Raw genomic sequence first — 25,437 nt, 5'->3', positions numbered from 1 at the left:
GTAATTTATTATAATTGATGTTCATATTAGTAAATTTTTGAACAAACCTTAACTTAGGAGCCTCATGGCCTATTTTATCCCCCTTCTGTTTCCTAGTTCTCTACCGTCGTCTTTACTCGTCCTTGCTAAAGTAACGTCTTTCTGCTAATTTGACGTTCATTAGATAAGCAAGTTTGTTTCGTATACGATTTTGGTTTATTCTAACTATCAAATTACTTGACATTATAATTTACTTTTTTATCTGTATGCCTTGCGTACGTTTTCATCTTTTAAAATTTTCCATGAGTAAGTTATTTATTGATTTGGTACAATACTTTATAACATCAATATCCATGATTACTTGCATATAAAAATCAGTATAAAATATATTTATTTGATATTTATATTTTTTTTATAAATATATAAGAAATATTAATAAATAAATTTTTTTTATTCATTAACAATTTCATTACTATAAATAATAGCAAAATTCATATTTTTTTTTATTTAATTTGATTTTTAATTGGCTTATTACTCTAACTATTACCAAAATTGAACATATTAATTTTTTCAATATTTTTTAATCCTGTTTTAATATAATAATTAATATATAATTAATAATATAAAATAATTGCTTAATGTATGCATATTTATATTACAGATGTTTCTATAGTCTTCCTACAACTATTGGTAATGCAAATACCTTTCTTTATTTTAATATCCACAAGATGGTATTTGTCTTCAAGCTTTAATTTTAGCTGAGAATAGAAATGTGAACAATGACAGAATATTTACAAATGACATATAATATTCAACTTAACATCTCTTATGAATAAGTATGAATTATAATTATTAATTTAAATTATATTTAATATGGAATTTTAACTAAATTAAATATTTGAATTATTTTGATATTACAGAGTAAGACGAAATTGACTTATCTTGGTGGTGATGCGGGGATGTGGATCTGTTTTGATCCTATAGGAAGCCGAGAAGGCTGGCATGCTTTTATTTTATTTTGCATATTTCTTTGTTGGACTTCTTTTGGTATTGATGGCAGTTTAACAAATGCAGCTGCATTTAATGTCCCTCATAATGCTGTTACATCAGATATATCACTATCACTTTCAACACACCATGAAGATGACGAATGTAGGAATGTGACTACTGATAATAGAGCTAGTATGTATAACATGATTATATTATATATATTATATAAAACATATTATATATAATTGCAATAATATCATAGTCATATTTATATTTTTATAAATATATCTAGTAAATTATCTTTATGTAATGAAATATTTTTATTATAAATTTTTTGAAATAATTTTAAATATAAGAGATAATATATTTAACATTTTATTTTTAAAAATATTATTACTAAATTATTTTATTATTTAAATTTAATTAATTTTATTAAATATTTGAAAAAAAAATACTTCACAGCTACTGGTCTATCAGTGATCAATCAAGGATCTGGTTCTCCTCATTCGCCAATAGTGCCTCCAACTTTTCTGTACGGAGTTCTTACCTGCCAACCATATCAAGGAATTTCTGTGAACCACATCTATTTTCAACTAGCAAATGCCTTCTTTTTATTGTCACATCTTGCACCAAGTGGCATACATGGCGTACTTTATTTAAGGTGCACTCTGCTTGTGGGCTGTGCCTTTCTTGCTTTGTGGGGCTGGACAATAGCTTGTTGGCTGGATGCTGCTCTCTGGAATGCTTTGTTTGTTGCCATCAACTTTGTCCATGTATGCACACTTCTTTACAAGCTCAGACCTATCAAGTTTTCAAGGGAAATTGAAGAGGTAAGCTAAGAAAATTAAAAAAATTAATAATTTAATTTAATCGTAGAATATCCTTTGTATCCTTTGTACATCTGCGTATATGCTTGCGCATGCATGTATAATGCATTTGAAATGTAATATTTGAATTTGTTATAAAGATATTAAATGTGTGAATAAAATACACATATATTTAAAAAACATTTAATAAATATTTAAAACAAACAGAAAAAAATAATTATATCTTATTATATCTTATTATCAAATGTAAAAATATAAGCTTCCATTGTTTTCTATTATAAACAATTATTTTCAAAAATTATATGAATTAATATAATTAATATTGTATAATATAAATATATTCTTGTAAGTATTATTTAAATAAAGTATTTGCCCATTTTTATTTACATATTTAATCTAAAAAAATATTAATCACACTTTTGTTTTTCTATTTTTTTTTTTACAATATATATTATTTTTTCTGAGTGATGTGACATCTTTGTTTTAGTTATCATAGATAGATACGTATAATAGAATCTTTATTATAGTGAATTGCTTGTTTGGCTATAGCATTTGCATTAGATTAAGAAGTAATAGTATTTTTTCTTTTTGTATTTTTATATATTTAACTTATATATTTAAGTAATATAATTTTATTATAACAAATTTATATATATAATATGATATAATAAAATGCTTTTGAGATAATTATAATTTAATATAATATAATTTAATATTAATATTAATTTAATTATATATGTATATATATGTATATATATGTATGTATATATTCAATTAAATATTATTAAATTTATAATATTTTAAATTAATATTTTTTAAATTAATATTACTTATTACTTATTACTTACTAACTTATCATTTAATTCGTCAAAAATATAATAACAATTTGATTATATATTATTTTAATTTAATATTTGATTAAAAAAATTATAAAATAATACATAAAATATTTGTTTATAAAATAAGTTTATTCTTTCATTTATTATATTACATTATATTTTTGCAATTAATAATAAAATTAATATAAATTTCATATTTTATTTTTTTAACACAGGTATATATTGCAGTATTCCAGCCATTAAGAGTATCACGTCACCAATTCAGAAAAGTGTTAAATTGTATGAAGATTATTCGACAATTGAAATATCAAGAAGTTTATGCCCAAGAAAAAGTGACCAAAGTTGATTCTTTATCTTTAGTACTTTCTGGAAAGTAAGTTCATATTATAAATAACTATTTATCTTTATATTTTATATTTAGTTTATTTAAATTATAATTATATTATTTTTTAAAATTATTATTGAAGTTGATACAAATATTTATATAAATAATATAAATAATTTAAATAAATTTTATTATTTTTTAAAAAATAAAATATGAATATTTAGAATGTTTTATATACACAATAACAAATTAATTTAATTAATAATAAACTTTCTTAATTAATTTAAAAAATTTATAATATATAATGTATTATATATTTCAGAAATTTTATAAATAAAATTGATATTGTTTTACATTAAAATAAATATTTTTTAAATTAAATAAAAAATAAATAGTAAAAATAAAGAAATATTAAAGTTTAAGAAAATATAATAAGTAATATAAATTTTAATAAATAATATTCTTAATTTAAAAATGAAAGTAAAAATCTAAGTTTTTTAAATAAGTTTCTTTTAATATATTCCTTTAGGTTAGTAGTTTCGCAAAATGGAAGAGCATTGCACATTGTCTTCCCACATCAGTTCCTGGATTCTCCAGAATGGTTTGGTGTTTCTACAGACGAGTACTTTCAGGTTTATACATTTTTTTTTTGATCTATAAAGAAAAATTGAAAATAATTTTAAAAAAAATTAAATTAAAAAATTAAAAAAAAATTTTAACACGTAAGATTTTATTTTCAAAGAAGTTTAATTTGAATTATTTGAGATACTTGAATATCCGAAGAAATCAGATTTGTTGAAGAAATCAGATTGATCAAATATTGGATTATAAATAAAAGTTATGCATATTCGAAACACACAATTTCTAGGCACAAAATTCTTGGTTATTTCATCAATATGGTTCATAAAAATTTGTAAAATATTAAAATATTTTGTTAATTTTTGGTTTTATTAAATTATTGAAATATTTTGTAGGCATTCTTTTATAGATATACAAGTGTATATTTTAAATGGATATTTTATTTGAATATAATTTCAAATAATAACTTTAATCTGAATCATTTCTTTTTTATTTCATTTTAATTTATTTTTATTTTAACTAAAAATAAATAAATTTTATTTGATAATAGATAGATAATTATCAATAGATTTGATAATTTTAAATAAAATAATTATATTCAACTATAAATATAATAAAGATATTATCTGTTTCATATATATGCAAGATATTTATTTTACCTAAATACAGTAAAATATCTTTTATGAAAAAAATATTTTTATGAAAATTGTTTTATATAAAATTGTGCAGTATCAATAGTTTTTCTTTTTAAATGATCATAAGAAGATGATTTTTATTATTTTAAATAATTTTATATTATGTAATTTTTAATGCAGCTTGATAAATTCTAAAAAAAAATATTAAATATAAATTTATGTCGAGAAGTTATTAAAAAATATAACTTGTAAATTTGTAAAATTTATTGTATGAAAGATAAAAAGTATATAAAATAATACTTTTTCGTTCATATTCTTTTTGTTTTCTATAAAATAAGTTTTACAAACTTTAATTTATAATATTCTAAATTAATGATTTCTTAATGTGAACATCTTAACATAAATATTTTTTTGTAAGAAATATAAGCTACATTAATTAGTACATTAAAATTTGATTTAAATAAAATTATGATTTTATTTAAAAAACTCACTAAGATCACTTTCATATGATTTACACATTTATTTATTAAAATCTATTGATACTACATAATGTATCTTATATAACTTTATATCAAATAATTTTTATAAAAATTTTGTTTTTTTTTATAATGTTCTTTCATTAAAAGATATTTTAATTTAAATAAAATATACCATATATTTTATTATTGTTATACATAATGCAATTTATTTGATTATCTATAAATATTTTTTATTAATGTTTTTGATTATATAAAATTAAAAAGTGTATAAATTAAGATATTTGCAGTTTATATTTGTAATTGATAAGCCTTCATATATGGTAAATTTTATTGTCATATAAAAAAAAATCAAATAAATGAATTTAATTTCATTTTAGAGATAATTATAATTGATAGTTCTTTTATGATAGATTTATACTATTTTATATCAAGATTTGAAAAATTTTGAATATATATGTTGCAATTCATGATAAAAATGTATAGAGATTTAATAGTTAAAAATTAAATCATGTAATTAAAAGAAGAACAAAATTTTTCAGGAAAATTAAATAAATTTTTTTTACATGTTAAATTTTATTTTTTTATTTTTAATTAAAAAATTAAAAAATATGAAAATATAATTGTATTATTATTAATATATGATCATATATTATAGAGACATAATAATTAATATAATATTTATTTTATTACTTTTATTATAATTAAATTTATTATAATTATATATCATATATTTATTGATATTTTATTATTTTAATTTGTTTTTCTCAGAAATAAAAGGTCATATGAGAAAAATTTATAAAATTTTTATATAACATAAATATAATTAGATTTAAATTATAATTAGATTTAAAATAATTATTCTTTTAAATAGGTATCAATAACTGCTATGGAAGAATCAAGGATATTATTATGGCATAGAGACAAGTTAAAATTAAGCATAATTAGTGATCAATTTCTGCAGGCAGTGTTTGATCATATTTTGGGAAGGGATGTAGTCAAAAAATTGATGCAGGTATGTTTATATTAAAAATAATATAAATCTTCTCTTCATAAGTAATAGTACTTATGAATATCATATTTTTACTTATGAATATATATTTGATATATTTGATATTTACTTATGAATATTTTTGATATGATATAATATACAGGATTATATTTAACAATTGAATAGGAATTTTTCATGAATTTTTTTTAAAGTTATCAAAAAAATGTTTTAACAAAAGTTGTTGTCTTTCATAGTTCAAAAAGAAAGATTATATTGTGTAAATAATTTTTTATAAATCAAATAATAGAGAAAATTTCAAGATTAATTTCTTTTTTAATTAAATTAAATTATATAATTTTGAATGTATAAGTTGATTTATTTATGATTAGTTTTATTTTTTTAGAATTTCTGTCAACAGATAAAAATAAAATACATGCATTTTTTTTTGTTAGCTGCCATTTTTAGTTAATCAAAACAGCAGAATATATGTATATATGTATTAAATAATGTAGATGAAATCATATTAATTATTCAGACTAAATAAAAAATAAATAAATAAAATTTTATTAAATATTTGAAAAAATATATATGATAGTAGAAAAAATATTTCTCTAGATTTTCACTTCTTTTTTTTTTTAAATTATCTATATATTTATTTAAATAGTTCCTATGTATTTTTAATTTAATAGTTTATTATATATTATATATTATATTATATATTATATTATATATTATAATTATTATATATTATTAATTTAATATTTTATTATATGTTAATATATTGTATTCTTGAATTTTGGATTCATAAGACAGATAAAAATCTAAACAAAAAAATTATTTAAATAATTTATTGCTATATACTAATAAATTATTAAAATATTATTTTAATAATTAAATAATAGTAATAGTTATATTACTAATAATAATTATATTAAAGCACATATACTATGTATTATTGATAATAAATATATGCATATTTAGAAGTATTTTTCTCTTAATGGTATATATATTATTGCTATAAATATAATATAATATTAAAAAATCTATTAATAATCTAATCTACTAATCTAATAAATTAAAAAATCAAATTTTTCATTGATTTTTGCATTCAGCAAACTTAAATTTCTAAAATCAAAATTATTTCAAAATCATAATATATTATGAAATACAATAATATATATCTTGATTGATTATAACATTTTTAAAATATGATTATTTAAACAAAGATTACTAATTCTGAAATTTGTAATAAAAGAATCTTGAAAAGATTTTTTTACTTATTAGTATAACTTTGTTCTGAGAAATTTTTTTTAATGAAATAAATAACAAAGATATATATTCTATTTCTCATTCTATTCTATTATTCTGGTATATTATATATTTAGATATGTTTATTGTTGTATTATATATAAATAAAGAATTTACTTATTTGTATATAATATTTTAATAGGTTAGTGAAACAATGGCTGCTAGCAGTCATCAACAGCAAAATGGACAAGTAATTGGTTTAGGTGGTATTGGAGCCTTAGAAAATGATCCTGACACCAAACTTTTTGTTGTGAAAAAGACTGGTGATAGTCAAGGTATTACTGCTCTCATCAGTCGTCAACTTCAAGGTAATTCTTTTTTATTATTTTTTATTATTTGTAGATAATAGAAAAATTATTTTTTTTTATTTATATAAATTTATATATATATATATATCATATTATATATATATATATTTTTGAATGTTATATATATATATATAAAACTAAACAATTATTAATTATTAATTTTTCGAAACGAACCAATATTAAACGAAGTTTTTATTTTTATAATAATATAACTTCTAATAATATATTGAATATTAATATATTCATAAGATATTTCTAAGATTCTAAAAATTCTAGAAATTAAAACAAATATAAAAGTTGGTATATAAAAATGTTGGTTGAAATTTATTTATTAATTATTAGCAATTTAAGTTTAGATGAAATAAGAGAGAAATGAGATAGTAACATAATAGAGATAAGGATGTTCTATTTGTTTATCTATCTTGTTTCATTTAAAATAAATTTCAATTGTTTATAATTTAATAAACAAATTATAATTATTATAATTAATTATAATATAATTATATTAATATATGTAATTATATTATAATTATAATTAATATATTTTTAATATATTTTTAATATATTTTTAATATATTTTTGATATATCAATTTTTATATTTATTTTGAGATTTATTAAATCTTCAAAAGTCTATGAATAAATTAATAATCTGCATACAAAATTGCTTAAAATTAAAATATTTTTGAAATCGTTGATTATATCAAATTTTCAAATAAAAATTTAATAATTTTGAAAGAGATATTTGATATAATATTTAAAACATATATATACATTAAATTTAAAATATTTAAAATTTTATATATATTTTATATATATTTTAATATATATAAAAAATATATATTATTGCAGAAGAACATTCAAAAATTAACTTTATATTTTTAAGTGAAATTATATAATTTTTAACGCACTAATTTTTAATATAGCTGTTACTCTTTATAAAAAAAAAACTATTAGATCACTTATAAAAATTAACTAAATTAAATTTAATTATAAAAATTAAATTTAATAAAAAAGTCTTAAATGAGCAAATATTTTATAAAATTATATATATATAATAAAAAAAGCATGAATAGAAGAATATTTGTTTGTTTTTTATTTTTCATATAATAAGTTTTACAAAATTCAAATTAAAACATTTAAATAATAATAATAATAATTTTTTATTAAAAATGACTTAATATTTATTTAATATTATTTACAAGCAATAATAATCTGAATCGATTAATATATTAAAAATGATATTTAAAAATATAAAATTAAAGTACAACTTATTGAAATAATTGAATAAAATATTGAATAATGAGAAAAGTACCTGATAATTTGAAAGCTTATATTATAAGGATTATAATTGTGGTTTTGTCAGAAATTCATAATATTTCAAGATATTAACAAAAATTATTACTATTATCACATTGAATTTTGTATATATGTATATGTTTATGATAGCATCAATATATGTTTATTATTTCTATAAATATAATTTCTTTAAATTATAGTCAATACTTAAAATAATAATATAATATAACAAAATTATTAATTAATATCAATAAGAAAATATAATTCAGTATCTATTCATTAAGTTTGCAATATTCCGCGATGATAAAAGATCTGCAAAAGGTTTGAAGAATGCAAAAATAAAATGTAAAACATTTATATTATTATTGTAATTTAATTTAACCATTATATATTGTAATTAGCATCACGATATAAAAAAATAATTTAATAAATTATCTATAAAAATAGATAATAGATTCTATATCAATAAAAATAGAAATATTGCCAATATATTGGCGCATATGTTATATATGATATTACATATTCAATACAATTACTATTTTTGTTAATATCTATTTAAAACTATAAACTTGTAGTAATTATTATAATATAATTTTTGTAATTATTATATATATAATTATATAATGTAATTATATTTAAAGTTAATGTTTGCAATTATGATTTTAATTAGTTATTTATAATTAAAGAACTAAAAATTTTTGAATGTTCTTTATGTAACAATTTACACAAAATTTCAAAATTATCAAAAAATATCTCTTTTGAAAATATTTTAGTTTTTGATTTTAGATTATTAGTTCTATATCTATTAATATATATATATAAATATATTCTTTAGAAAGATACTAATGACTGATTTGAAATTTGAAGAAGGAAAGAAGATATATAAAATTTTAATTTTATTATTTATTTTTAAGATATAAAAATTTTTAAATATTATATATTAAATTCTGCTTATATATGCTTATATTGCATATGTTATATATATTCATAATAATAATAATAATAATAATAATACATGAATTGACTGTGAATCGTTCATCTATTGTTCTGTAAATTGTTATTATACATATTAATTAAATTAATTTTATTAAAAATTATTTTATTTAAAAATATTTAATATCTATTCTCAGTAGTATCATCGATTATTATAATTTCAATTGCTTAAAAGTTTTATATGATATTTTTACATTCTGCAAATATTCGAATTCCTGAGAATATTCATGGAAATTTTATAAATAATAAGAATTCATGGAAAATTTAAGTTCTCTATGAATAGATATTAAATATATTAATTTATCTATCATACATTTTGGATGTTATACGCTCTAATGTATTTACACTATATAAATAACTTTGTTATTTATATAATATTGTTATTAATATAATATTAATAAAATTGTTGATAAATTGCAGATATACTGATATATATGATTATTACATGAATTATTACATTTTGAACAAAAGATTGTTTATCTGAATAAACAGAATTCAATATGTTAATAATATAGGCAATATTCAATATATAATATCAAAAGATTTTTATTAATATTTTATAAATTAATAAATAAAAAATCGAAATTTAAAATGTTATATTTTGTCCCTTTCTTATTAATTTCTTAAATTTCAAATCAAGTCCTTGGTACCTTTCAAAAATAATCACCAAAACTATAATACAAAATATACATATTTATATTAATATTTAAATTAACATTTAAATTTTCTCATTATCTTATTTATAAACTGTATTTATTATATTCAATCATTTATTAATTTAAAGATTTTTATAAAAAGTTTGCAATTAATTTATGCATAAGTAATGTAATGATATATGTGTATTATAAATAATACATGCATATATGGTATATATACATATATATGGTATATGATATATATAGTATGTATACATATATACATCTTTAAAATGTATTATTAAGGATATAATATTTCCTATAACTTTTTTTTAAAGAATTCTGCAAAATAAAAAAATATAATTTTATATATTTATGTATCATCTTTAATGATATCATTTTAAAAGTATATATTTTAATTTATATAGTTTTAATTTGAATGTCATTATGCAATTTCAAAGATTTTTATGCATTGCAAAATATCGTTTCAAACAAAAATTTTATAGAAATTTAGTTAAACTTTTTTTATCTGATATTATAATATCATATAAATGTTAATATGTCATTATATAAATATTAATATGTCATTATATAAATATTAATAAAAGTTATTATCTATATTATATTTAAAGAGAAAAATAAATAATTTTATTAATATGTTTGATAAATTCTAAATAGGAAAAAAATATCTATAGTATAAATTTTCAATAGTAATTATTAATTTATGTATTTAAAAAATAGATCTTATAAATATACATATATTTAAAATGGAAAAATATTTTTTTTTTATTTATTTTTCAACTTTGTTTATTCTAAAAAAGATATTCAAAGTTATGATTTTTCTATTATAAAAATAATTACTAAATCTATATATAATTAAATTTAAATTTTTATTAATTAAAAATTAAATTAAATTAAACTTTTTATAACTATTTTATTACCATTGCATTTTAAAAATTTAATTTTTAATACTATTTATGTTGTATTATGTATGTAATCATACAATATATGAATAAGTAAAAAAGTTATAAAAAATTCAGGAAATGATTTATCTTTATAGTATTGCCTATAATAATAAAAAAAATATGATGCTAATAAATAGTGAAATATTATTATATTTCAGAAAAAAATGTTATCACTTTTTTAAATAATATTTGTTTTATAATTTATAATTATAGTCATCAAAATTTTTTTTAATAAATTAATAAATGAATAAGACTTAAAAGGTTTTACCAAACATACTTATATAAAATTTATTATTATTAGGTTTCTTTATGTAATATTCTATATAATTAATTTCATTTATAATTTAAAATAAGTCCAAATACATTGCATAAATTATATTATATAATTTATATTGTATTATAACATTTATAATAGTATAATAGGTCTAAATATAATACATAATTGTATTAATATTATAATCTAATATTTGAAATCTAAGTAATCTAATTTTTAAATTTTAACAATAATTTATAAATATACATACACATATATATATATATATATATATATATATATATATATATATATATATGTATATAAGTTTATATTTATTTATATTGGAATAAATTAAGATTTTATAAAGAATAATATTGTTTTTTGTAAATAAATTTTATTTTTGAATATTTAAATAAATATATTATCATTAATTATATTGGATGAATATTTCCATAAAATTAAAAATATTTCTCATATTCTTATTATTTGATTTTGCTTTTTTTTTGTATTTGTAATTTAAAATTTTTTATAAAATAAAATATAAAATTTATAAATTTATAAATTATAATAATTAAGAATATTTAATTTGACATGAAATGATATTTTGTAGTAATTATGTATAATATAAAATGTAGTAATTTTCATGTATAATACTTTGCAAATTTTTTTACATTTAGGCATGGGCATGAATTATATGTAATAATATAATTTTATAAATGCAGATTTTAGAATTTATCATAGATGATATGATTTCGAAATATCTTTATAGTGATAACAAAATGTTTACATTAATATTTTCAGCATTTTCTCATGTTATAAAAGAAATACACTTAAAAGTGTATTTCATCGTGATATTGTCATTTCATATAAATCATTAAAAAAAAATTTGATGATAGAGTTTTCGCATGAGATATAATAAAATTTCAGTTTCAAAGAAAAAAATTTATTTTTTTTTAAAATTTACGATTTACGAAGAAAAAACTGAACAATATGAACATATACTATAATTTAAGATTCTTACTATATAAAAGATTCTTTTTTATTTTTAATTTTAATTTTTTTTCCAATGATGTACATGATATAATAATTTTTTATAGTAAAATATAAAAAAAATTGATTCATAGAAATTTGATATTAAATTAGTAAAATAAATAAGTAATCAGATATTATTTATAATAAATAAAATAAAAATAAATATATATACATATAATATGCATATAATAATTATTATATACATATAAAATCTAGATATATATATAAATATATAAATAAATCTAAATATAATGTAATATTATTAATATCATATAATATTAACATGTAATAATAAGTAAGGAATAATTATTATTGTAAATGTAATAAGATCATGATTTTTTTACATTTATATTGATTAAAACAAAGATTGAAAGAAGAAGCTATAATTATTTTTGTTTGTTGATTAATTAATATCGAAACAAATTTAGCTAAAAATAAATAAAAAAATTATAGCATTATATATAAAAAAAAATCAAACATTATCATTTTAAATTTTTTTTGAAATTATATCATCTATGGTAGAATAGGATTTTAATTTATTTACTAATACTGAAAATAATTGAGGTGATCCATTTTGTACATGAAAAATTTTTGCATGATAATTGATGCATGTATTTGCTGAAGTAATAATATTAACAATGTAGATTCATAAATTTACTAGAACATGCAACATACACTTTTTATAATTTTGCATCAATTTTGATTTTGCTTTGGATAGAAGAGAGAATGCCGCTGCTGTACACGACTCAGGAAGTGTTGAACAACACTTTGCATCATATTAATCACCTACGTACACTTCCTTTACATCCTGTACAACATAGTAATGTTCAGTCTTCCTTATAATATTCTTGTGACACAAACTGTGCACAAATTTTTACGTGATATATGTTATGTTTCTACAATGGATATCCATAATTATACAAATATCATCGGGTAACTTCATTTATTTTCTTCTGGTTATTATATTCAGGTGAGTTATTTTTGTGTCTATGTTTTTCTTACTTTATTTAATTTAATATTGTATATTAATTATTGTTATAAAATTATTATTAGATTTGATAAAAAAAAAGAATTTATTTAATGTCATGCTTAATATTTTAAAAAGTTTATGTAAATTTATCTAAAATTATGATATGGAATTTATTTTCAGTATTATATAAAGGATGTCTCTGTAATTATTACAATCAGATAAAAGATAATTATCTATGAAAAATTAATTCAAAAGTATAGAATATTTAATTTTCATAAAATTTCGTTTTTGTAAGAAACTTTAAAAATCAATATAATAAGTAGTACACTAATTTTAATTTGCTAAAAAGTTTACTAATTCGCTTTTTCTATTTCTGTTTATATTTATACTCATAAATATAATAATATTATTAATTGCTCCTTGTCATTACATATAGTAATAAATATAAATAAGTTGTTATTTTTATATTATAATAACATAAAATAATATAATATTAATAATATATATATTATTTAATATAATATAATATAAAATAATATTTATAAATACAAACAAAAACAGAAATTTGCGCTTAGTACATATATACTAAATCAAATTTTAAGAAGATGAAAATTCAAAAAAGTTTTCTTGAAAATAAAGAAATATATAAAAAAAAAGTTTCATTTACTTTTTCATTAAAAATTCTTATATTAGAGACACTTTGTATGATATTGTTATAAATATGATTTATAAATTTCAACTATGAAATCTAAAGAAGAAAATTTATTTTGGTGTTAATATAATTATTTATTTTCTTGTAGTGACACATATATTTAAAATTTTTGATTTCTTAACTATTTTGTTCAAGATTTAATTTAATTTTCTGTTTTTTTATATATATCTTTTTTATTTATTTATATTTAAATAATTTTGAGTTTTATCTTGAAAATTGTAATTGTATTGTAATTGTTTATAAGCACATTTTGCACATGGAATATACATGGAATATAATATATATGCATGGGATGTTTTCTTTAAATGAGAATATCTCATAAAGAAAGTTAAAATTATCAAAAAAATTTTTAACAAGAGTTATTTGATTTAAACAAAACATCATACAATTCAAATTATTTTTTTGTATATTGAAGAAGAGATTTTTAGATCAACTTAATTTTTTAATTTTTTCATTTTTAATAGAATCATATAATTTGAATTCATTATTCGATATATTTGAATATTTTATAAAAAATATTAATTTATTTATATTGAAAAACCATTGATTTAATAGATATTTCAATTAAAAAATTTAGAATTGAAAAGAAGAATTAATAATTGATTCTTCATTAAGAATTTATAGATATGTAAATATGTAAATGATAATAAATATATAAAAATGAAACATGCATTTTCTTTATTAACCATCATTTTTAATTAAATAAAATACTTAATATAAGTAATCAATATACCATACAATAGCATTAAGTGTTAATTAATATTAGTAAGCATTAATATTAAACAAGATTTATTCAGGAAATAAGGAAAATGCATATATTCCATTTTTCTAATTGTTGATTGTTTTAATTGAAAAACTAAAATTGTTTTAATAAAATAAAAATCATAGGTGATTATTATCTTCTCAGTTCTCAATTCTAATAGTATAGAACCATAATATTTAAATTAAAATCTATTTTTCAATATAAATAGATTAATATTTTTTTATAGAAAATACTTAGATAAATTGATTGATGCATTTAAAATTATGTAGTTCTATTTAAAAAAATGAAATTGACTTTGATATCTTTTCTATTTGATCTACAAAAAAATTAATTTATTTTAAATCAATTAATAATTTATTTTGAATTAACTTTTGTTAAAACATTTTTTTGATAATTCTTCTTGAAATATTCATTCGTATTCAATTAAATGATACGCTCTATATATATTAATACATATATTAATACAATAATATGTAATAATATAATATATTAATTTATATTTTAAATATTTAATTATATAAGTATATTATTATTTTCAAATAATAAAAAATATTTGTTATTCTCAAATAATAAAAAGTTTATGTTTATTACAGCAGCAGGAGATCCAAATGCATGGAGATTGGGAAGAATTGAAGAGACTGATCATGAAACACCTGTTTAATGAAATGAAAACTAGATGAATGTCATCCTCGACAGTCAATATAAACTAACACCAGTCTTTTTATATAACATAAAATAATGATGAAATATATTCATCATTGGAAGATATAGTATGGTGTGCGTGGAACAATTAAACATTCTCTTGCCAATTAATAATTTTTCCCACTAGTCAAGTATGATTAACAATGGAAAAATTTCATTGTTTATAGAATAATGGTTCCATCCTAGTTTATATAAAGTGATATGACTATAAACATTACTTTATGCTTCCAATATATTATTGAGTACTATTGAAACTAATTTAAATATGGCTGTTTATAATTCACATTGATTTTTTTTTAACATGCATATGTTTAGTATTGATCAAATAAGACTTTACATGTATAATAAAATGGAGGTTGTTTAATTACAGCGGCGTAACTTCTTTAATGAGAAATCTGTGATTTATTGGAAGTGGTAAAGAAAAAAATTAAGGAGGCCTAAATACTTGATTGTTTTTCATACCCAAATATAGTGCCTTTTTACTTGCATTTCATTTATTAATTTTTTAAGAGAAAAATTTATATATTATAATTATATACTAATTTATAAACTCATTCAATATCTTTTAAGAAAATTGCTGGTAGAAATCTAAATGTTTTAGTGCGGTTATTTTTTATATTTTCTAAAATGGGACCATTTTCAATTAATCTTTATTTACAAAATTAATAACAAAAATACATTTTGTTATATGTAATTACATATATCTTAAATTAAATTATTATGTTAGTTTCATGAAAAAATATTTATTTGAATTATAAAAATTATAAAAATTAATATAAGTTTTATAAGTTTGATTATGATTTACTAATAATTGCCAGTGATATGGCTGCATTATCTTTATTAATAAATTTTAATATAACTATTATAATTATTGCTATATTAGATTTTTGTTAATTACTAATTAAAAATTTAAAATTTTTTCAACTTTAAATTATTTAATTATAATTTTTATTTCTGATTTAAATATTTGATTTATACAAATGAAGTCAAAAAAATTAATAAATATTTTATACATTAATATATATAATATATAAAATATATGAAATTAAGTATATTTTATATATATATATATATATATATATATATTAATTTATTGTTAGATTGAATATCACAAGTCGTTTGTATATAGTTTTATTTATAAACAAAGATTAACATAATATAATTAAATCAATATTCATAATTATTTTTAAAAATTATATACTATCTTTGTTTAGAATGCTTTATTTGGCAATGAATTTTTTTTTCTTTTTTGTAAAAAAATTGATTTCTATTTATTTTTATATGATTATGATTTGATGATATATTATAAGTATAGAAATATTACTATTAAATTTTTGTTTTTATTGCTGATTTTATTATATCTTATTAAAATGATTGAAATCTTGTTTTCTTTTTTTATTTTATATCATGTTTGTTATTTTATTTCTACCAGCAATTAATTATTTCTGCCATCAAAACTATTATTAAATAGTTTTGAAGAATTAGGGCATGAATCATATCATAACAACACTAGATAATGGCGTTCAGAATAGAGAAGCAGGAAGTTACGCCAGAAAGCGCTGGATGATAATACAATTAACATGAACTATATTATTAAAATAATATTTATATTGATATACATTGTCGATAGAAAAATAAATGCATATAACTTTTAATGTTTAATATCATAAAATTATCAAAAATTGTTACAATAATATTATAATCACAATTATTGTTTCTTTATTTAAAAAAAAAAGATTAATTTTAGTTATAATTTATAATTCATAATTATAATTAAAATCAATTATTGGAATGAAACCAAAAAAATTAATACGCACAGAAAAATAAAAAAAAATATTAATACAATTAATTAAAATTATTTTGAAGAAAAATAGTGAAAATGTATTATGTATCGAAATTTAAAGTAAAAATCTCAGGTTTTGATGATTGGATACAGTTTTAAACAAATAAATAAAGAATAAAGAAAATCTTTAAAAACAACTTTGTCCAATCTAATAAAATGCATTATAGAATTAAAAATGTTGCTAATTGAATTTATGCCCAATTAAGGTTGTAATACATACTTTAAGAGGACTTTTTATATGTAAAATTATAGCATATTCTAATTCAAACATTATTATTAATTTAAAAATTAAATAATAATTGTCCTATCATATAAAATACATTCTTAAAAATAATTTTATTAATAAATACTGATTTTTTACTTTTCTGAAAAATTATATTTTCACAAGATATTAAATTAAAAAAAAATAAAAATCATGATTTTATTTACTCTGCTATATATATATATATGAGAAATGTAAATTATTTGTTTTAACGAATGTAAATTATTCGTTATTTATCTTTGTTGTTTATAACTTTAAATTGTTATGATTATGTGTAGATTTTTTTTAGTATGTAGTTAGGTATAAAGAAATATAAATGAAATGAAAAAATTTAAATCATATTGAATACAATAATGACAAATCTAATTATGAAAGAAATAAAGAAAGTTAGTTTTAGAAAAAAATATGATATCAAATTATTTTTATACCTTTTCATTATTTTTTTCAATTTTATAATGTATTTAATCTGTAGATTATTATTTAAGAAATACATCATTATTTAAGAAATAAAATTAATATTTGTTATTATTTGCAGAAAATTATCTATATTAGAAAAAAATATAAAATTTATATTTATAAATTATTTACAATTGCAGAAATGTTAATATTAAAATGTAAATAATTGAAAAATATTAAATTTTTAATCAATAATTAAATAATTAATTAATATTCCTAATACTCCTACAATTTTATATTTATATAAAATATACTATAATACTTATTTTTTTATAACTCTTTGTTGATATTGTATATTGCAATTTAATTATAATTTTTACTTGTTTAAATTAAAATATTATCAAGAAATTTTGATATTATTTAATTAGAAAAAAAATATTTTTATTATCGTCACTAAAATAAATTTGAAAATGTTAAGGAAAAATTTTTATGTACATATTCGATTTATCATGTGAGTACTAATAGATGCCATGGTAATGAATCAGAAACTTAATATGCATATAAAAAAACAAAATAGTTTATATTTACGATGTAAATGACGTATGTGTTATAGGGATTTTCTATTACATGATCTATGATGCGTACAATTGCGTCACAAACTTTTTTAAGAAATTTAAGATAAAAAAATTTTTTTTTAATATTTTTCTCTTATATGTCTAATTCAAGTATTGAAGTTTACCATCACTATGCATAGCCATATTGGATTTTGTTGCATTCTCCGTTGTTTTAATCTTTTCTTATAGTTATTAAAAAGTTGATATCTGTCATTGAGAACTGCTTTCAATTTTTGTTGCCGCATTGAAATATTTCAATACAATGTGTTAATGTAATAATACATTTTATTTCAATATAATGTATATAATAAAAATATATTTTATTTCATATATAAAATATATATGATAAATAATATGATAAATAATATAGTTATATAAAATTTTTTTATATTCATTAAAATTTGCAAAAAAATAAATAAAAATGAAATAATTACTATACATATATTAAATAACGAATGATAAGCATAAACTAATATTTAAATAGTATCACGATTTGTGAATTGTTAAATGATCACTTAATATAATACAGTAATTTTTATTAGTGAATTAAATATTTAGCAGAATGTCGATATTAGGAATGTATGAATTAACTCATCCTGAATCGTTGTCAGATTCTGAACTTAAGGAAATTTTAGAAAACGTAAGCCAAACAGGTTATATTTATTGATAATTTTCGATTTGATTAAATTTTAAAAAATTTAATTTTTTATATTAAATTGAAAATATTGAATTATAGATATTTGGTAATGTTAAATGAATATTTAAAGATCTAAATTATTTTATATTCGATAATTTTATTATTTTTTTTTGTAATAAAAAAAATTGTAAAAAAATAATATTATTAAAAAATGATAATTATTTTTTTTTTTAATTATTTTAGGCTTTGATTGAAAAATAAAATTCCTAAAGTATTTTTTAGTTTGATATTAATATTAATATTTATCTTTTATTAATTTATTTATCAAAAAAAGAAAATACTTTTAACGTATATAATACACTTATTTAAATCTTTTTATTTTATAGAGATGTATTGACTTCAGTGATTATAAAAATTTATCTAGATTTGAATTAATAGAACTATATAAACGGGTAGCATTACCATTACCTCAAAGACAATCTGAAAGTACGCAAAATTCAGGAATAAAAGGACATAATGAAACAACACATTTTGATAATGAATTGTATAAAAATTCAATTTCATTGTGAGTAAAACATTTGTAAAATTATTTATTATAAAGTAATAAAATATTAAAGTTCCAATTATGATAAATGTATATATGATAAATGATTATGATATATATATATTAAAAATGTTCATTTCTTATAAGTAAGTTATTAATTTTTTAGGTAGTAAATATTTAACATATTGATTGCTATATCAATTATATTTAATTAATATAGTTAAGTTTATTTGATTATAGTTTTATTAGAATCTATAAAATTCTAATAAAATTTAGAAACAAAATAAGAGAATATAATTATTAAACTATCATACATATAAATATTTTTTTAAAATTTTCAATTTTTATAACATATAAAAACTTATTAATATAAATACAATATATATTAAGATTTTTAGCAATCAATATATTGATTATAAAAAAATATATTTAAAATAAATTATAAATCAATGAAATAGATGATTAAAATGATTATTATTATTATCATATTTTTAATTCATATATTAATATAATTTTTATACAATTAACATTAATATTTTTATATAAACATTTTTATTAAATGTTTTTATATAATTTTTGTTTTGTATTATATTTATTATTTATTTTTTAATCTTAAGATGATTTTTAATTTTATAAATGATATATCATTCAGAATCTAATTACAGCTTATCATTATTTCAGAATTACTATTAGAAATTACTATTACTTACTTTGAAAATAACTTAACTAATTTTATATTATTTAGAGCATAAATTATTATATATTACTGTATTATAATCTGTATTATATATCACTGTATTATATATTTTTAATTTAATATATATATTATAGTTTAATTTAATAGTAATAAAAAATAAATTATATTAGTATTATGATAACAATGCTATAATAAGAATAATTATATAAATCTTAGTTTTTATATTATTTTCTTATTTTTAATTTCTAATTTTCCTTTCTTTAATCTTAAAATCTTTATATAATTTAAAATATAAGTTGTTTTATATTAATTAAAATATTAAAAATAATTTTCACACATAAATTTCTGCTTGTAATATTTTAACATAATTTAGCCTATATTCAAAAATAAATTATATAGTACTATAGATAGAATCTAAATACAAATTATATAATACTCGATAACAATATTATAATAAAAATAACTACATAAACTTTTGTTCATGTTTTATTATGTTCTTACTATATTCTCAATTGTTTTATTTTTTCCTCTTTTTTATGTAATATTTTTATTTCTTATTTCTAATAAGAAAAGTATATAAATTTTTTTTAGGAATGGTACAAATAGTACAAAAATATATATTAATGAAACAACAAAAATGCCTGAATCTTCTTATATGAGATCAAAATCTTCTACAAATGAAATTAAACAAACTTCTAAGAAAATACGTTTGAATAATTCAAATAATTTTACAAAATGTAATGGTATTGACAAACATGTTATTGATGAAAAATATGATGTAGGTATATTTATTATTAGTTATTTAATTATTTAACTTGATCTTTATTTTTTAAACGATTTCAATTCAATTTTTTATATATTATTTATTTAAAAAAAATTTTTTTTTTGGTTTGAATAATTTTATTTTAAAGTATTTATAATTAATAAAATATTTTCAACTTAAAAAGTTATTTATAATTTTGTATTATTTATAATTTTGATATATTTTTATATTTTTCTAACTAATTTAATAACATTTCAAATGAAGTATTATTCTTATATTTTTGTTATTTATATAAAGAAAACAAATTATAATTTAAATGAATATATTTTTATGTTAAAATTAAAAAAACATATAATAAATCAAATAAAATAGAATATTAGTCTAATATGATATAGGATTGGGAAATTTAAGTTTGTATTACTTTAAATGTATAGTAGATATGTTGTACCATAAATGATATAATATTAATAAATAAATCATAGAATTATGTAATATAAATAAAAAATAACAAATATTAGTTAATAAATATAATATATGTATAAAAAATTAACATAAAAATTTTCACATGTTTTGTAGGGAGCACCATCAAAGAAAAAACAGAAAATTACATGGCCATAATTTTGGAAAATGCATATTTATTTATATTATTAATTATTTAATAAAACAAGATCTATAAAATTTTATATAAAATAATTTATATAAAATCAACAAAAATATATAAGGTAAATTTCCAAAATATAAATAATTATTTAATTATTATTTTCTTACATAATATTAATAATCAATTTTATTAGTAAACAATAACATAAAAAGTCCATTATATTATTAGTAAGTATATTCATATTTGTTATATAAAAATGAGTTTCTATAATATATAATAGTTTGAAAATATATAAATAATTTTTAAATTATTTATATTTTAATGGTATAAAGAATATTTTATACTTTCTACATTTTATTTGAATTATAAAATTGTAATATTTAATAAATCAAAATTATTGAAATTTGTTATTTAATTACTATATAATATATTTTAATTTATAAAAAACAAGTTTTTTAATAAGTTTTTAAATTAATATTTTATAATAATAATATTATTACTTAAATAATAATTTTGTTTCAAACAGATTAAAATAAATATTTTCTCTCTATGAAAATACAAAAAATATGTAATTTAAATAATATTGAAAAATAAATAATACAAAATTTTTTTTATATCAGAGAATTTTTTTATATATTATTTTTCAATGATTTTTTTCAAAAATATATATATTTTATGTATTCATGATGATTCACAAAACATGTAGAAAGTATGACAGAAATTAATTTGATTATATTAGAATAAGAAGAAAAATTCATATAAACATATATTAAATATGATTTTGTTTTACAATTTATTTTGTGTTGCAATTTTTTTACACAAATATATATAAAAATGGATATTAACTTACTGTTTTTTTGTACGAGTTTCTTGTAAGTATTATATTATGAATGAAATATCTAATATTCAGCAAAAATGTAAGATATTTTAAATTTTTGAATTTTGATTTCATGGAAATGAGATATCATTTTACAACTATGAAATAAAAATTGGTATGTATTTTATATATAAACTTATGTAATGTTGATGAATTAGATATCTTTATATAAAATAATTTCTAAAAAATTACCGTTTACTCGAGAGAAACATATTTCAAAATATATATCGTCTTCGAAATATTAATTCTTTTAGGAAATTTAATAGATTTGAAAATCTATGATATTATATATGTTTGTAGAAAATTAGAATAATTTCTCTAAAGTGAATATTATAATATAAAATAAATTATATTATATTTTATATAAAATATAAAATTAAAATAAATTAAATAATTCAAAAACAAAATCATATGAAATATTTATTTATATATATTTTTTTTATTATAATATAAATCAATTATTTCCATATTCTTCTTGTATACACAGAAATGTATACATTCACATTCTTATATACATTCCTATATATAAATGTATACAGGATAAATGAATATATTATATATATATTATATATATATATCATGTAGTTATATGTATTATAATATTATCATGTGATAATAAATTGTTTGTTTTGTTTATATAAATTATATTATTTCAAAATTTTATTTTATTCTTAAACATATTTTTTATATGACACTATTTTACTATGATATATTTGATATAATAAAAAATTGATATGAAATTATAAATATATAAATATATTAATCAATATATTAATTTCGAAATTATTTTTAATTTTTTTGATAACTTTTAACAATTAATTTAAAAAAAATAAGATCATTATATTCACTATTTTTTTTTATATTTTCTATTATTTAATATCATTATTTATTAAAATTTTCATAATTTATAATTATGAATAGTAGAAGAGATTAAGGAAGATACATTTTTGAAAAAAAAGATTGTATAAAAGAAACTGAATAATATTCTAATAATCTTTTTGTATTATATTCAATGTTCTATTCTTTAATAAAAACAAATATAAATTTTTTAAATTTAAACAAAAAATAAATTTATATTAAATAATTTCAAACTTATAGATATATAATTGTGAGAGACCTAAAAATGAGATCTAAAAATATATTTCATAAAAAAGTTTATTTTGTATAAATTTCACAATAAAAGTAATTTTATTTGAATAATTATTTGAATATCAGTATTATATATCAGTATTATATATGGCATCATTTAGAATATATTTAACATTATCCAATTTGGTTTCAAACATAAATATAAAGAATTGCAAGAATTGCAACAAATACAAGTTGCACTTTCATTTTTGTCTATACTCTCAATAGTTTGTGTCATTCTTAAAATCCATAAAATTAACATTAATATATGTACTACACAACATAACATAAAAACCATAATTAAGATTTGCTGAAGTTAGTAAATATTCTATTAATAATTTTTTTTCTTTGTTTGTAAATATTTATAATGTTATGAAATTTGGATAAAAAAATTATTTTTTTATCATTTTATTGTTTTTATATTTAATTATATACATCTTATGTAATATCTAGATATATCATCTTATATATATATATATATGATGATATGCATGAAAATATACTTTCTTTAATAAGATAGTTTTAAAATAATTTAATTTAATAAATTTATTTAAAATAATCATAACCTAATGTGATCACAAAGCATGTATATATTTATAATATTATAGCATACAATTTTTTTTTATTTTTTAATATGGGAAATATAAAAATGTATTAAACTTTCCTATGTATTAATTTCTTTTATCATGTATTCTCTTTTGAAACAAATGATATTTTAAATAAAGTCTTTTTCTATTTAAATTGTAATATTTATATCATATATTTAATAAAATATAACTATACAAATATTTATTATATATTTTTATCATTTTTTGGATATTTTGTTAATTCATTATTAATATTAATAATATTATAAAGTAACATTAGTAATCTATTAACAATATATTAATATATTTTCTGAATGAATATTTTTAATTTCTATGTATAATTCGCAACAAAAAATGATTTCTGAATTAATCAATTTTTGATTTAACATTTTAATATTTTTTTTAAAACAAATATGAAAATGCATTGTATTTTAAAAAATATACAATTTCATTGAAAAAAGTTAATTTAAAAAAGTTAAAGAAAATAATTTAATTTTTTAAAAAAATAAATATGAAATTTTAAAAATTATTATTAAAAAATTATTTGAAAAATTATGTTATTAATTTAGTGAAAATGTTTGAAAAATTATGTAATTGGCAGTCATATGATATATAGCCTATTCGAAATCTAAAATAATAAACATTTTTATAATTATTTTTTATCGTATAATTAATTAAAATTTTGAAAATTATAATAAATTGAATTTAATTTAATAGTATTTATAAAATTAATAAATAATTTAAATTTTTAAATGATTTTTTTATATATTTTTATATATAATTTTTTCTTTTTATATATAATAGTTTTAGCTATATTAAATTTTATTAATATAGCTAACATTGACATTAATATAATCAATATTTATTTCATAAAGATATTATTGATATTTTGATTAATAAAAACTT

The 25,437-nt window shown here is 16.1% G+C and overlaps 2 protein-coding genes across 4 annotated transcripts; both read left to right on the top strand.

The window, feature by feature from the left end:
- Positions 1 to 4: 4 nt before the first annotated feature.
- On the top strand, positions 5 to 18,091 carry LOC108002379 (blood vessel epicardial substance). 3 transcript variants are annotated; one of them, XR_009831843.1, is made up of 10 exons: positions 5 to 285; positions 641 to 815; positions 900 to 1,161; positions 1,432 to 1,799; positions 2,851 to 3,008; positions 3,490 to 3,592; positions 5,525 to 5,665; positions 7,092 to 7,257; positions 13,154 to 13,405; positions 15,477 to 15,947. XR_009831843.1 is itself a non-coding variant. In XM_062081538.1 (9 exons), the coding sequence occupies exons 3-9, from the start codon at positions 939 to 941 to the stop codon at positions 15,539 to 15,541; spliced, it is 1,227 nt and encodes a 408-aa protein (XP_061937522.1). In that variant the 5' UTR covers positions 5 to 285; positions 641 to 815; positions 900 to 938; the 3' UTR covers positions 15,542 to 18,091. The 3 variants fall into 3 exon arrangements, 2 of the variants coding, with proteins under 2 accessions (XP_061937522.1, XP_061937523.1); XM_062081538.1 differs by lacking the exon at positions 13,154 to 13,405 and having other exon boundaries at positions 15,474 to 18,091; XM_062081539.1 differs by lacking the exon at positions 13,154 to 13,405.
- Positions 18,092 to 18,856: 765 nt separating this feature from the next.
- Positions 18,857 to 23,476, top strand: LOC114578103 (uncharacterized). Its single transcript, XM_028669019.2, has 4 exons — positions 18,857 to 19,337; positions 19,721 to 19,899; positions 21,167 to 21,353; positions 21,915 to 23,476. The coding sequence occupies exons 1-4, from the start codon at positions 19,260 to 19,262 to the stop codon at positions 21,954 to 21,956; spliced, it is 486 nt and encodes a 161-aa protein (XP_028524820.1). The 5' UTR covers positions 18,857 to 19,259; the 3' UTR covers positions 21,957 to 23,476.
- The last annotated feature ends 1,961 nt before the right edge of the window (positions 23,477 to 25,437 follow it).

The sequence above is a fragment of the Apis cerana genome, linkage group LG11 (assembly GCF_029169275.1).
Source record: "Apis cerana isolate GH-2021 linkage group LG11, AcerK_1.0, whole genome shotgun sequence".
Classification (NCBI taxonomy): Eukaryota; Metazoa; Arthropoda; class Insecta; order Hymenoptera; family Apidae; genus Apis; species Apis cerana.
This window is presented reverse-complemented; position numbering and strand designations above follow the sequence as displayed.